The 13135-nt window shown below is 33.8% G+C and overlaps 1 protein-coding gene across 19 annotated transcripts in view; it reads right to left on the bottom strand.

The window, feature by feature from the left end:
• The window catches only part of LOC127725285 (neurogenic locus Notch protein-like), a 63256-nt gene that overhangs the window by 18116 nt on the left and 32005 nt on the right, over nt 1-13135 (bottom strand). For 15 of the 19 annotated variants that reach the window (XM_052232198.1, XM_052232203.1, XM_052232207.1 and 12 more), the window contains 17 exons: nt 12667-12780; nt 11829-11942; nt 11278-11391; nt 10728-10841; nt 9890-10003; nt 9339-9452; nt 8789-8902; nt 7951-8064; nt 7400-7513; nt 6850-6963; nt 6012-6125; nt 5461-5574; nt 4911-5024; nt 2134-2247; nt 1583-1696; nt 1033-1146; nt 195-308 (listed from right to left, as the gene is read on the bottom strand). In XM_052232198.1, the coding sequence (XP_052088158.1) occupies nt 195-308; nt 1033-1146; nt 1583-1696; nt 2134-2247; nt 4911-5024; nt 5461-5574; nt 6012-6125; nt 6850-6963; nt 7400-7513; nt 7951-8064; nt 8789-8902; nt 9339-9452; nt 9890-10003; nt 10728-10841; nt 11278-11391; nt 11829-11942; nt 12667-12780 (1938 nt within the window). Of the gene's footprint in view, nt 1-194; nt 309-1032; nt 1147-1582; nt 1697-2133; nt 2248-4072; nt 4187-4910; nt 5025-5460; nt 5575-6011; nt 6126-6849; nt 6964-7399; nt 7514-7950; nt 8065-8788; nt 8903-9338; nt 9453-9889; nt 10004-10727; nt 10842-11277; nt 11392-11828; nt 11943-12666; nt 12781-13135 lie in introns of all 19 variants that reach the window. The other 4 variants (XM_052232193.1, XM_052232192.1, XM_052232194.1 and 1 more) reach the window with 4 other exon arrangements.

Genomic DNA, 13135 nt, shown 5'->3' with positions numbered 1-13135 from the left:
TAGAAAATCCTTAGTATTTGGTCACCAAATCCTTTTTGAATCTTTAATTGTCTGTAACCATTCTTTAACTTCTCGAAATTATTCTTTCTGAATCAAATATAGAAATAAAGACTGAATTAGATTTTGAAAATCAGTCTTTCAACATTTCATTTTTCACTTGAGCTGATAATTCCCGCTGAATGAAAAAGACTTACTTATTTCACAGTGAACTCCATTATACCCTGGAGCACATGTGCAGGTGTATCCATTCACTTTATCAGTACAGCTACCCTCATTATCACAGGGTCCGGACGCACATTCATCAATATCTGTAAAGAACAAGATGATGTGTCTTTACAGAGCATTGCATATAGTAAAGGTGTTCCAATTGGTACCCTTCAAAAACTTATACGTAGTCAGACAATCAAGTTCCTTATGTGTACATATTCAAAATGACATCAAATTTTCATAGCAAGTAAAACATATTTTCTGACTGACATTTCGACAGAGGAAGCCTCACTTTGAGCTTGTACGCTTCCACCATATAAAGTACACATTATTATCAGCAGCAATAATGAGTCTTTTGTCATGGAAACTCACTATTACTCAATTTGTTATGTAACACAAATATTTTCAAATATTGCTTCATTTTGTTTTAAATGGGGGTGAAGAACCCTGTTGGAATCTGAAATGTTCCCGTTTTGTCTTACTTGTTTGACAGTTATTGTCTGTGTATCCATCAGCACATGTGCAGGTGTATGCGTTTATTCCATCAGTACATGTACCTCCATTCTGACATGGCTTTGACGCAAATTCGTCTATATCAGAATGTTATTGAAAAAGAAATGTTAGTTGTTTAATATGCAACGCATCAAGAGGTTCTGTCTTGTACATCTGCAATCAATGAATCAACTTATTTCATATTTTTGAACCTTAACCGAATTTCTATGAACTAAAGGCAAATCTGTGATGTACTCAGACCATATAGAAGAATATCACATTTCATTACAAATGATAAAATAAGATGACACTAATAGAAAACTTTCTTCTTACTTATTTCACAATGAACTCCGTCATATCCGGGAACACATGAACATGTGTATCCATTCACATTATCTGTACAGCTACCTCCGTTTTCACATGGTCCAGATGCACATTCATTGATATCTGTTAAATTATACAAAACAAAAGATGTTTAATGGGAAGATGCAATCAACAAAAAAGCTCATCATCGATGCCAGGATTGAAATTGTGTACGCAGACGCACGTTTTGACTATAAAAGACTCATCAGTGACGCTCGAATCCAAAAAGTTAAAAAGGCCAAATAAAGTACAAAGTTGTAGAGCATTTAGGACCCAAAAATCCTAAACGTTTTGCCAAATACAGCTAAAGTAATCTATTCCTTGGATAGAAAATCCTAAGTATTTGGCCAACAAATCCTTTTTGAACCTTACATTGTTTGTTACCATTTTTTAACTTCCTTAAGTTAAACTTTCTGAATTAAATATAAAAATAAGGACTGAATTAGATTTTGAAAATCAGTATTTCAACATTTCATTTTTCACTTGAGCTGTTAAATCTCGATGAATGAAAAAGACTTACTTATTTCACAATGAACTCCGTCATATCCAGGAACACATGCACATGTGTATCCATTCACATTATCTGTACAGCTACCTCCGTGCTCACATGGTCCTGATGCACATTCATTGATATCTGTTAAATTATACAAAACAAAAGATGTTTAATGGGAAGATGCAATCAACAAAAAAGCTCATCATAGATACTAGGATTGAAATTGTGTACGCCAGACGCACGTTTCGACTACAAAAGACTCATCAGTGACGCTCGAATCAAAAAAATTAAAAAGGCCAAATAAATTACAAAGTTGTAAAGCATTTAGGACCCACAAATCCTAAACGTTTTGCCAAGTACAGCTAAAGTAATCTATTCCTGGGATAGAAAATCCTTAGTATTTGGTCACCAAATCCTTTTTGAATCTTTAATTGTCTGTAACCATTCTTTAACTTCTCGAAATTATTCTTTCTGAATCAAATATAGAAATAAAGACTGAATTAGATTTTGAAAATCAGTCTTTCAACATTTCATTTTTCACTTGAGCTGATAATTCCCGCTGAATGAAAAAGACTTACTTATTTCACAGTGAACTCCATTATACCCTGGAGCACATGTGCAGGTGTATCCATTCACTTTATCAGTACAGCTACCCTCATTATCACAGGGTCCGGACGCACATTCATCAATATCTGTAAAGAACAAGATGATGTGTCTTTACAGAGCATTGCATATAGTAAAGGTGTTCCAATTGGTACCCTTCAAAAACTTATACGTAGTCAGACAATCAAGTTCCTTATGTGTACATATTCAAAATGACATCAAATTTTCATAGCAAGTAAAACATATTTTCTGACTGACATTTCGACAGAGGAAGCCTCACTTTGAGCTTGTACGCTTCCACCATATAAAGTACACATTATTATCAGCAGCAATAATGAGTCTTTTGTCATGGAAACTCACTATTACTCAATTTGTTATGTAACACAAATATTTTCAAATATTGCTTCATTTTGTTTTAAATGGGGGTGAAGAACCCTGTTGGAATCTGAAATGTTCCCGTTTTGTCTTACTTGTTTGACAGTTATTGTCTGTGTATCCATCAGCACATGTGCAGGTGTATGCGTTTATTCCATCAGTACATGTACCTCCATTCTGACATGGCTTTGACGCAAATTCGTCTATATCAGAATGTTATTGAAAAAGAAATGTTAGTTGTTTAATATGCAACGCATCAAGAGGTTCTGTCTTGTACATCTGCAATCAATGAATCAACTTATTTCATATTTTTGAACCTTAACCGAATTTCTATGAACTAAAGGCAAATCTGTGATGTACTCAGACCATATAGAAGAATATCACATTTCATTACAAATGATAAAATAAGATGACACTAATAGAAAACTTTCTTCTTACTTATTTCACAATGAACTCCCACATATCCGGGAACACATGAACATGTGTATCCATTCACATTATCTGTACAGCTACCTCCGTTTTCACATGGTCCTGATGCACATTCATTGATATCTGTTAAATTATACAAAACAAAAGATGTTTAATGGGAAGATGCAATCAACAAAAAAGCTCATCATCGATGCCAGGATTGAAATTGTGTACGCAGACGCACGTTTTGACTATAAAAGACTCATCAGTGACGCTCGAATCCAAAAAGTTAAAAAGGCCAAATAAAGTACAAAGTTGTAGAGCATTTAGGACCCAAAAATCCTAAACGTTTTGCCAAATACAGCTAAAGTAATCTATTTCTTGGATAGAAAATCCTAAGTATTTGGCCAACAAATCCTTTTTGAACCTTACATTGTTTGTTACCATTTTTTAACTTCCTTAAGTTAAACTTTCTGAATTAAATATAAAAATAAGTACTGAATTAGATTTTGAAAATCAGTATTTCAACATTTCATTTTTCACTTGAGCTGTTAAATCTCGATGAATGAAAAAGACTTACTTATTTCACAATGAACTCCGTCATATCCAGGAACACATGCACATGTGTATCCATTCACATTATCTGTACAGCTACCTCCGTGCTCACATGGTCCTGATGCACATTCATTGATATCTGTTAAATTATACAAAACAAAAGATGTTTAATGGGAAGATGCAATCAACAAAAAAGCTCATCATAGATACTAGGATTGAAATTGTGTACGCCAGACGCACGTTTCGACTACAAAAGACTCATCAGTGACGCTCGAATCAAAAAAATTAAAAAGGCCAAATAAAGTACAAAGTTGTAAAGCATTTAGGACCCACAAATCCTAAACGTTTTGCCAAGTACAGCTAAAGTAATCTATTCCTGGGATAGAAAATCCTTAGTATTTGGTCACCAAATCCTTTTTGAATCTTTAATTGTCTGTAACCATTCTTTAACTTCTCTAAATTAATCTTTCTGAATGAAATATAGAAATAAAGACTGAATTAGATTTTGAAAATCAGTCTTTCAACATTTCATTTTTCACTTGAGCTGATAATTCCCGCTGAATGAAAAAGACTTACTTATTTCACAGTGAACTCCATTATACCCTGGAGCACATGTGCAGGTGTATCCATTCACTTTATCAGTACAGCTACCCTCATTATCACAGGGTCCGGACGCACATTCATCAATATCTGTAAAGAACAAGATGATGTGTCTTTACAGAGCATTGCATATAGTAAAGGTGTTCCAATTGGTACCCTTCAAAAACTTATACGTAGTCAGACAATCAAGTTCCTTATGTGTACATATTCAAAATGACATCAAATTTTCATAGCAAGTAAAACATATTTTCTGACTGACATTTCGACAGAGGAAGCCTCACTTTGAGCTTCTACGCTTCCACCATATAAAGTACACATTATTATCAGCAGCAATAATGAGTCTTTTGTCATGGAAACTCACTATTACTCAATTTGTTATGTAACACAAATATTTTCAAATATTGCTTCATTTTGTTTTAAATGGGGGTGAAGAACCCTGTTGGAATCTGAAATGTTCCCGTTTTGTCTTACTTGTTTGACAGTTATTGTCTGTGTATCCATCAGCACATGTGCAGGTGTATGCGTTTATTCCATCAGTACATGTACCTCCATTCTGACATGGCTTTGACGCAAATTCGTCTATATCAGAATGTTATTGAAAAAGAAATGTTAGTTGTTTAATATGCAACTCATCAAGAGGTTCTGTCTTGTACATCTGCAATCAATGAATGAACTTATTTCATATTTTTGAACCTTAACCGAATTTCTATGAACTAAAGGCAAATCTGTGATGTACTCAGACCATATAGAAGAATATCACATTTCATTACAAATGATAAAATAAGATGACACTAATAGAAAACTTTCTTCTTACTTATTTCACAATGAACTCCGTCATATCCGGGAACACATGAACATGTGTATCCATTCACATTATCTGTACAGCTACCTCCGTTTTCACATGGTCCAGATGCACATTCATTGATATCTGTTAAATTATACAAAACAAAAGATGTTTAATGGGAAGATGCAATCAACAAAAAAGCTCATCATCGATGCCAGGATTGAAATTGTGTACGCAGACGCACGTTTTGACTATAAAAGACTCATCAGTGACGCTCGAATCCAAAAAGTTAAAAAGGCCAAATAAAGTACAAAGTTGTAGAGCATTTAGGACCCAAAAATCCTAAACGTTTTGCCAAATACAGCTAAAGTAATCTATTTCTTGGATAGAAAATCCTAAGTATTTGGCCAACAAATCCTTTTTGAACCTTACATTGTTTGTTACCATTTTTTAACTTCCTTAAGTTAAACTTTCTGAATTAAATATAAAAATAAGGACTGAATTAGATTTTGAAAATCAGTATTTCAACATTTCATTTTTCACTTGAGCTGTTAAATCTCGATGAATGAAAAAGACTTACTTATTTCACAATGAACTCCGTCATATCCAGGAACACATGCACATGTGTATCCATTCACATTATCTGTACAGCTACCTCCGTGCTCACATGGTCCTGATGCACATTCATTGATATCTGTTAAATTATACAAAACAAAAGATGTTTAATGGGAAGATGCAATCAACAAAAAAGCTCATCATAGATACTAGGATTGAAATTGTGTACGCCAGACGCACGTTTCGACTACAAAAGACTCATCAGTGACGCTCGAATCAAAAAAATTAAAAAGGCCAAATAAAGTACAAAGTTGTAAAGCATTTAGGACCCACAAATCCTAAACGTTTTGCCAAGTACAGCTAAAGTAATCTATTCCTGGGATAGAAAATCCTTAGTATTTGGTCACCAAATCCTTTTTGAATCTTTAATTGTCTGTAACCATTCTTTAACTTCTCTAAATTAATCTTTCTGAATGAAATATAGAAATAAAGACTGAATTAGATTTTGAAAATCAGTCTTTCAACATTTCATTTTTCACTTGAGCTGATAATTCCCGCTGAATGAAAAAGACTTACTTATTTCACAGTGAACTCCATTATACCCTGGAGCACATGTGCAGGTGTATCCATTCACTTTATCAGTACAGCTACCCTCATTATCACAGGGTCCGGACGCACATTCATCAATATCTGTAAAGAACAAGATGATGTGTCTTTACAGAGCATTGCATATAGTAAAGGTGTTCCAATTGGTACCCTTCAAAAACTTATACGTAGTCAGACAATCAAGTTCCTTATGTGTACATATTCAAAATGACATCAAATTTTCATAGCAAGTAAAACATATTTTCTGACTGACATTTCGACAGAGGAAGCCTCACTTTGAGCTTGTACGCTTCCACCATATAAAGTACACATTATTATCAGCAGCAATAATGAGTCTTTTGTCATGGAAACTCACTATTACTCAATTTGTTATGTAACACAAATATTTTCAAATATTGCTTCATTTTGTTTTAAATGGGGGTGAAGAACCCTGTTGGAATCTGAAATGTTCCCGTTTTGTCTTACTTGTTTGACAGTTATTGTCTGTGTATCCATCAGCACATGTGCAGGTGTATGCGTTTATTCCATCAGTACATGTACCTCCATTCTGACATGGCTTTGGAGCACATTCGTCTATATCTGAATGTTATTGAAAAAGAAATGTTAGTTGTTTTATATGCAATGCATCAAGAGGTTCTGTCTTGTACATCTGCAATTAATGAATCAACTTATTTCATATTTTTGAACCTTAACCGAATTTCTATGAACTAAAGGCAAATCTGTGATGTACTCAGACCATATAGAAGAATATCACATTTCATTACAAATGATAAAATAAGATGACACTAATAGAAAACTTTCTTCTTACTTATTTCACAATGAACTCCGTCATATCCGGGAACACATGAACATGTGTATCCATTCACATTATCTGTACAGCTACCTCCGTTTTCACATGGTCCAGATGCACATTCATTGATATCTGTTAAATTATACAAAACAAAAGATGTTTAATGGGAAGATGCAATCAACAAAAAAGCTCATCATCGATGCCAGGATTGAAATTGTGTACGCAGACGCACGTTTTGACTATAAAAGACTCATCAGTGACGCTCGAATCCAAAAAGTTAAAAAGGCCAAATAAAGTACAAAGTTGTAGAGCATTTAGGACCCAAAAATCCTAAACGTTTTGCCAAATACAGCTAAAGTAATCTATTCCTTGGATAGAAAATCCTAAGTATTTGGCCAACAAATCCTTTTTGAACCTTACATTGTTTGTTACCATTTTTTAACTTCCTTAAGTTAAACTTTCTGAATTAAATATAAAAATAAGGACTGAATTAGATTTTGAAAATCAGTATTTCAACATTTCATTTTTCACTTGAGCTGTTAAATCTCGATGAATGAAAAAGACTTACTTATTTCACAATGAACTCCGTCATATCCAGGAACACATGCACATGTGTATCCATTCACATTATCTGTACAGCTACCTCCGTGCTCACATGGTCCTGATGCACATTCATTGATATCTGTTAAATTATACAAAACAAAAGATGTTTAATGGGAAGATGCAATCAACAAAAAAGCTCATCATAGATACTAGGATTGAAATTGTGTACGCCAGACGCACGTTTCGACTACAAAAGACTCATCAGTGACGCTCGAATCAAAAAAATTAAAAAGGCCAAATAAATTACAAAGTTGTAAAGCATTTAGGACCCACAAATCCTAAACGTTTTGCCAAGTACAGCTAAAGTAATCTATTCCTGGGATAGAAAATCCTTAGTATTTGGTCACCAAATCCTTTTTGAATCTTTAATTGTCTGTAACCATTCTTTAACTTCTCGAAATTATTCTTTCTGAATCAAATATAGAAATAAAGACTGAATTAGATTTTGAAAATCAGTCTTTCAACATTTCATTTTTCACTTGAGCTGATAATTCCCGCTGAATGAAAAAGACTTACTTATTTCACAGTGAACTCCATTATACCCTGGAGCACATGTGCAGGTGTATCCATTCACTTTATCAGTACAGCTACCCTCATTATCACAGGGTCCGGACGCACATTCATCAATATCTGTAAAGAACAAGATGATGTGTCTTTACAGAGCATTGCATATAGTAAAGGTGTTCCAATTGGTACCCTTCAAAAACTTATACGTAGTCAGACAATCAAGTTCCTTATGTGTACATATTCAAAATGACATCAAATTTTCATAGCAAGTAAAACATATTTTCTGACTGACATTTCGACAGAGGAAGCCTCACTTTGAGCTTGTACGCTTCCACCATATAAAGTACACATTATTATCAGCAGCAATAATGAGTCTTTTGTCATGGAAACTCACTATTACTCAATTTGTTATGTAACACAAATATTTTCAAATATTGCTTCATTTTGTTTTAAATGGGGGTGAAGAACCCTGTTGGAATCTGAAATGTTCCCGTTTTGTCTTACTTGTTTGACAGTTATTGTCTGTGTATCCATCAGCACATGTGCAGGTGTATGCGTTTATTCCATCAGTACATGTACCTCCATTCTGACATGGCTTTGGAGCACATTCGTCTATATCTGAATGTTATTGAAAAAGAAATGTTAGTTGTTTTATATGCAATGCATCAAGAGGTTCTGTCTTGTACATCTGCAATTAATGAATCAACTTATTTCATATTTTTGAACCTTAACCGAATTTCTATGAACTAAAGGCAAATCTGTGATGTACTCAGACCATATAGAAGAATATCACATTTCATTACAAATGATAAAATAAGATGACACTAATAGAAAACTTTCTTCTTACTTATTTCACAATGAACTCCGTCATATCCGGGAACACATGAACATGTGTATCCATTCACATTATCTGTACAGCTACCTCCGTTTTCACATGGTCCAGATGCACATTCATTGATATCTGTTAAATTATACAAAACAAAAGATGTTTAATGGGAAGATGCAATCAACAAAAAAGCTCATCATCGATGCCAGGATTGAAATTGTGTACGCAGACGCACGTTTTGACTATAAAAGACTCATCAGTGACGCTCGAATCCAAAAAGTTAAAAAGGCCAAATAAAGTACAAAGTTGTAGAGCATTTAGGACCCAAAAATCCTAAACGTTTTGCCAAATACAGCTAAAGTAATCTATTCCTTGGATAGAAAATCCTAAGTATTTGGCCAACAAATCCTTTTTGAACCTTACATTGTTTGTTACCATTTTTTAACTTCCTTAAGTTAAACTTTCTGAATTAAATATAAAAATAAGGACTGAATTAGATTTTGAAAATCAGTATTTCAACATTTCATTTTTCACTTGAGCTGTTAAATCTCGATGAATGAAAAAGACTTACTTATTTCACAATGAACTCCGTCATATCCAGGAACACATGCACATGTGTATCCATTCACATTATCTGTACAGCTACCTCCGTGCTCACATGGTCCTGATGCACATTCATTGATATCTGTTAAATTATACAAAACAAAAGATGTTTAATGGGAAGATGCAATCAACAAAAAAGCTCATCATAGATACTAGGATTGAAATTGTGTACGCCAGACGCACGTTTCGACTACAAAAGACTCATCAGTGACGCTCGAATCAAAAAAATTAAAAAGGCCAAATAAATTACAAAGTTGTAAAGCATTTAGGACCCACAAATCCTAAACGTTTTGCCAAGTACAGCTAAAGTAATCTATTCCTGGGATAGAAAATCCTTAGTATTTGGTCACCAAATCCTTTTTGAATCTTTAATTGTCTGTAACCATTCTTTAACTTCTCGAAATTATTCTTTCTAAATCAAATATAGAAATAAAGACTGAATTAGATTTTGAAAATCAGTCTTTCAACATTTCATTTTTCACTTGAGCTGATAATTCCCGCTGAATGAAAAAGACTTACTTATTTCACAGTGAACTCCATTATACCCTGGAGCACATGTGCAGGTGTATCCATTCACTTTATCAGTACAGCTACCCTCATTATCACAGGGTCCGGACGCACATTCATCAATATCTGTAAAGAACAAGATGATGTGTCTTTACAGAGCATTGCATATAGTAAAGGTGTTCCAATTGGTACCCTTCAAAAACTTATACGTAGTCAGACAATCAAGTTCCTTATGTGTACATATTCAAAATGACATCAAATTTTCATAGCAAGTAAAACATATTTTCTGACTGACATTTCGACAGAGGAAGCCTCACTTTGAGCTTGTACGCTTCCACCATATAAAGTACACATTATTATCAGCAGCAATAATGAGTCTTTTGTCATGGAAACTCACTATTACTCAATTTGTTATGTAACACAAATATTTTCAAATATTGCTTCATTTTGTTTTAAATGGGGATGAAGAACCCTGTTGGAATCTGAAATGTTCCCGTTTTGTCTTACTTGTTTGACAGTTATTGTCTGTGTATCCATCAGCACATGTGCAGGTGTATGCGTTTATTCCATCAGTACATGTACCTCCATTCTGACATGGCTTTGGAGCACATTCGTCTATATCTGAATGTTATTGAAAAAGAAATGTTAGTTGTTTAATATGCAACGCATCAAGAGGTTCTGTCTTGTACATCTGCAATCAATGAATCAACTTATTTCATATTTTTGAACCTTAACCGAATTTCTATGAACTAAAGGCAAATCTGTGATGTACTCAGACCATATAGAAGAATATCACATTTCATTACAAATGATAAAATAAGATGACACTAATAGAAAACTTTCTTCTTACTTATTTCACAATGAACTCCGTCATATCCGGGAACACATGAACATGTGTATCCATTCACATTATCTGTACAGCTACCTCCGTTTTCACATGGTCCAGATGCACATTCATTGATATCTGTTAAATTATACAAAACAAAAGATGTTTAATGGGAAGATGCAATCAACAAAAAAGCTCATCATCGATGCCAGGATTGAAATTGTGTACGCAGACGCACGTTTTGACTATAAAAGACTCATCAGTGACGCTCGAATCCAAAAAGTTAAAAAGGCCAAATAAAGTACAAAGTTGTAGAGCATTTAGGACCCAAAAATCCTAAACGTTTTGCCAAATACAGCTAAAGTAATCTATTCCTTGGATAGAAAATCCTAAGTATTTGGCCAACAAATCCTTTTTGAACCTTACATTGTTTGTTACCATTTTTTAACTTCCTTAAGTTAAACTTTCTGAATTAAATATAAAAATAAGGACTGAATTAGATTTTGAAAATCAGTATTTCAACATTTCATTTTTCACTTGAGCTGTTAAATCTCGATGAATGAAAAAGACTTACTTATTTCACAATGAACTCCGTCATATCCAGGAACACATGCACATGTGTATCCATTCACATTATCTGTACAGCTACCTCCGTGCTCACATGGTCCTGATGCACATTCATTGATATCTGTTAAATTATACAAAACAAAAGATGTTTAATGGGAAGATGCAATCAACAAAAAAGCTCATCATAGATACTAGGATTGAAATTGTGTACGCCAGACGCACGTTTCGACTACAAAAGACTCATCAGTGACGCTCGAATCAAAAAAATTAAAAAGGCCAAATAAAGTACAAAGTTGTAAAGCATTTAGGACCCACAAATCCTAAACGTTTTGCCAAGTACAGCTAAAGTAATCTATTCCTGGGATAGAAAATCCTTAGTATTTGGTCACCAAATCCTTTTTGAATCTTTAATTGTCTGTAACCATTCTTTAACTTCTCTAAATTAATCTTTCTGAATCAAATATAGAAATAAAGACTGAATTAGATTTTGAAAATCAGTCTTTCAACATTTCATTTTTCACTTGAGCTGATAATTCCCGCTGAATGAAAAAGACTTACTTATTTCACAGTGAACTCCATTATACCCTGGAGCACATGTGCAGGTGTATCCATTCACTTTATCAGTACAGCTACCCTCATTATCACAGGGTCCGGACGCACATTCATCAATATCTGTAAAGAACAAGATGATGTGTCTTTACAGAGCATTGCATATAGTAAAGGTGTTCCAATTGGTACCCTTCAAAAACTTATACGTAGTCAGACAATCAAGTTCCTTATGTGTACATATTCAAAATGACATCAAATTTTCATAGCAAGTAAAACATATTTTCTGACTGACATTTCGACAGAGGAAGCCTCACTTTGAGCTTGTACGCTTCCACCATATAAAGTACACATTATTATCAGCAGCAATAATGAGTCTTTTGTCATGGAAACTCACTATTACTCAATTTGTTATGTGACACAAATATTTTCAAATATTGCTTCATTTTGTTTTAAATGGGGGTGAAGAACCCTGTTGGAATCTGAAATGTTCCCGTTTTGTCTTACTTGTTTGACAGTTATTGTCTGTGTATCCATCAGCACATGTGCAGGTGTATGCGTTTATTCCATCAGTACATGTACCTCCATTCTGACATGGCTTTGGAGCACATTCGTCTATATCTGAATGTTATTGAAAAAGAAATGTTAGTTGTTTTATATGCAATGCATCAAGAGGTTCTGTCTTGTACATCTGCAATTAATGAATCAACTTATTTCATATTTTTGAACCTTAACCGAATTTCTATGAACTAAAGGCAAATCTGTGATGTACTCAGACCATATAGAAGAATATCACATTTCATTACAAATGATAAAATAAGATGACACTAATAGAAAACTTTCTTCTTACTTATTTCACAATGAACTCCGTCATATCCGGGAACACATGAACATGTGTATCCATTCACATTATCTGTACAGCTACCTCCGTTTTCACATGGTCCAGATGCACATTCATTGATATCTGTTAAATTATACAAAACAAAAGATGTTTAATGGGAAGATGCAATCAACAAAAAAGCTCATCATCGATGCCAGGATTGAAATTGTGTACGCAGACGCACGTTTTGACTATAAAAGACTCATCAGTGACGCTCGAATCCAAAAAGTTAAAAAGGCCAAATAAAGTACAAAGTTGTAGAGCATTTAGGACCCAAAATTCCTAAACGTTTTGCCAAATACAGCTAAAGTAATCTATTCCTTGGATAGAAAATCCTAAGTATTTGGCCAACAAATCCTTTTTGAACCTTATATTGTTTGTTACCATTTTTTAACTTCCTTAAGTTAAACTTTCTGAATTAAATATAAAAATAAGGACT

Source organism: Mytilus californianus, unplaced genomic scaffold (assembly GCF_021869535.1).
Source record: "Mytilus californianus isolate M0D057914Y unplaced genomic scaffold, xbMytCali1.0.p SCAF_15, whole genome shotgun sequence".
Lineage (NCBI taxonomy): Eukaryota > Metazoa > Mollusca > Bivalvia > Mytilida > Mytilidae > Mytilus > Mytilus californianus.
Note: the sequence above shows the minus strand (reverse complement) of the source record. Positions and strands in the feature narration are given on the sequence as shown.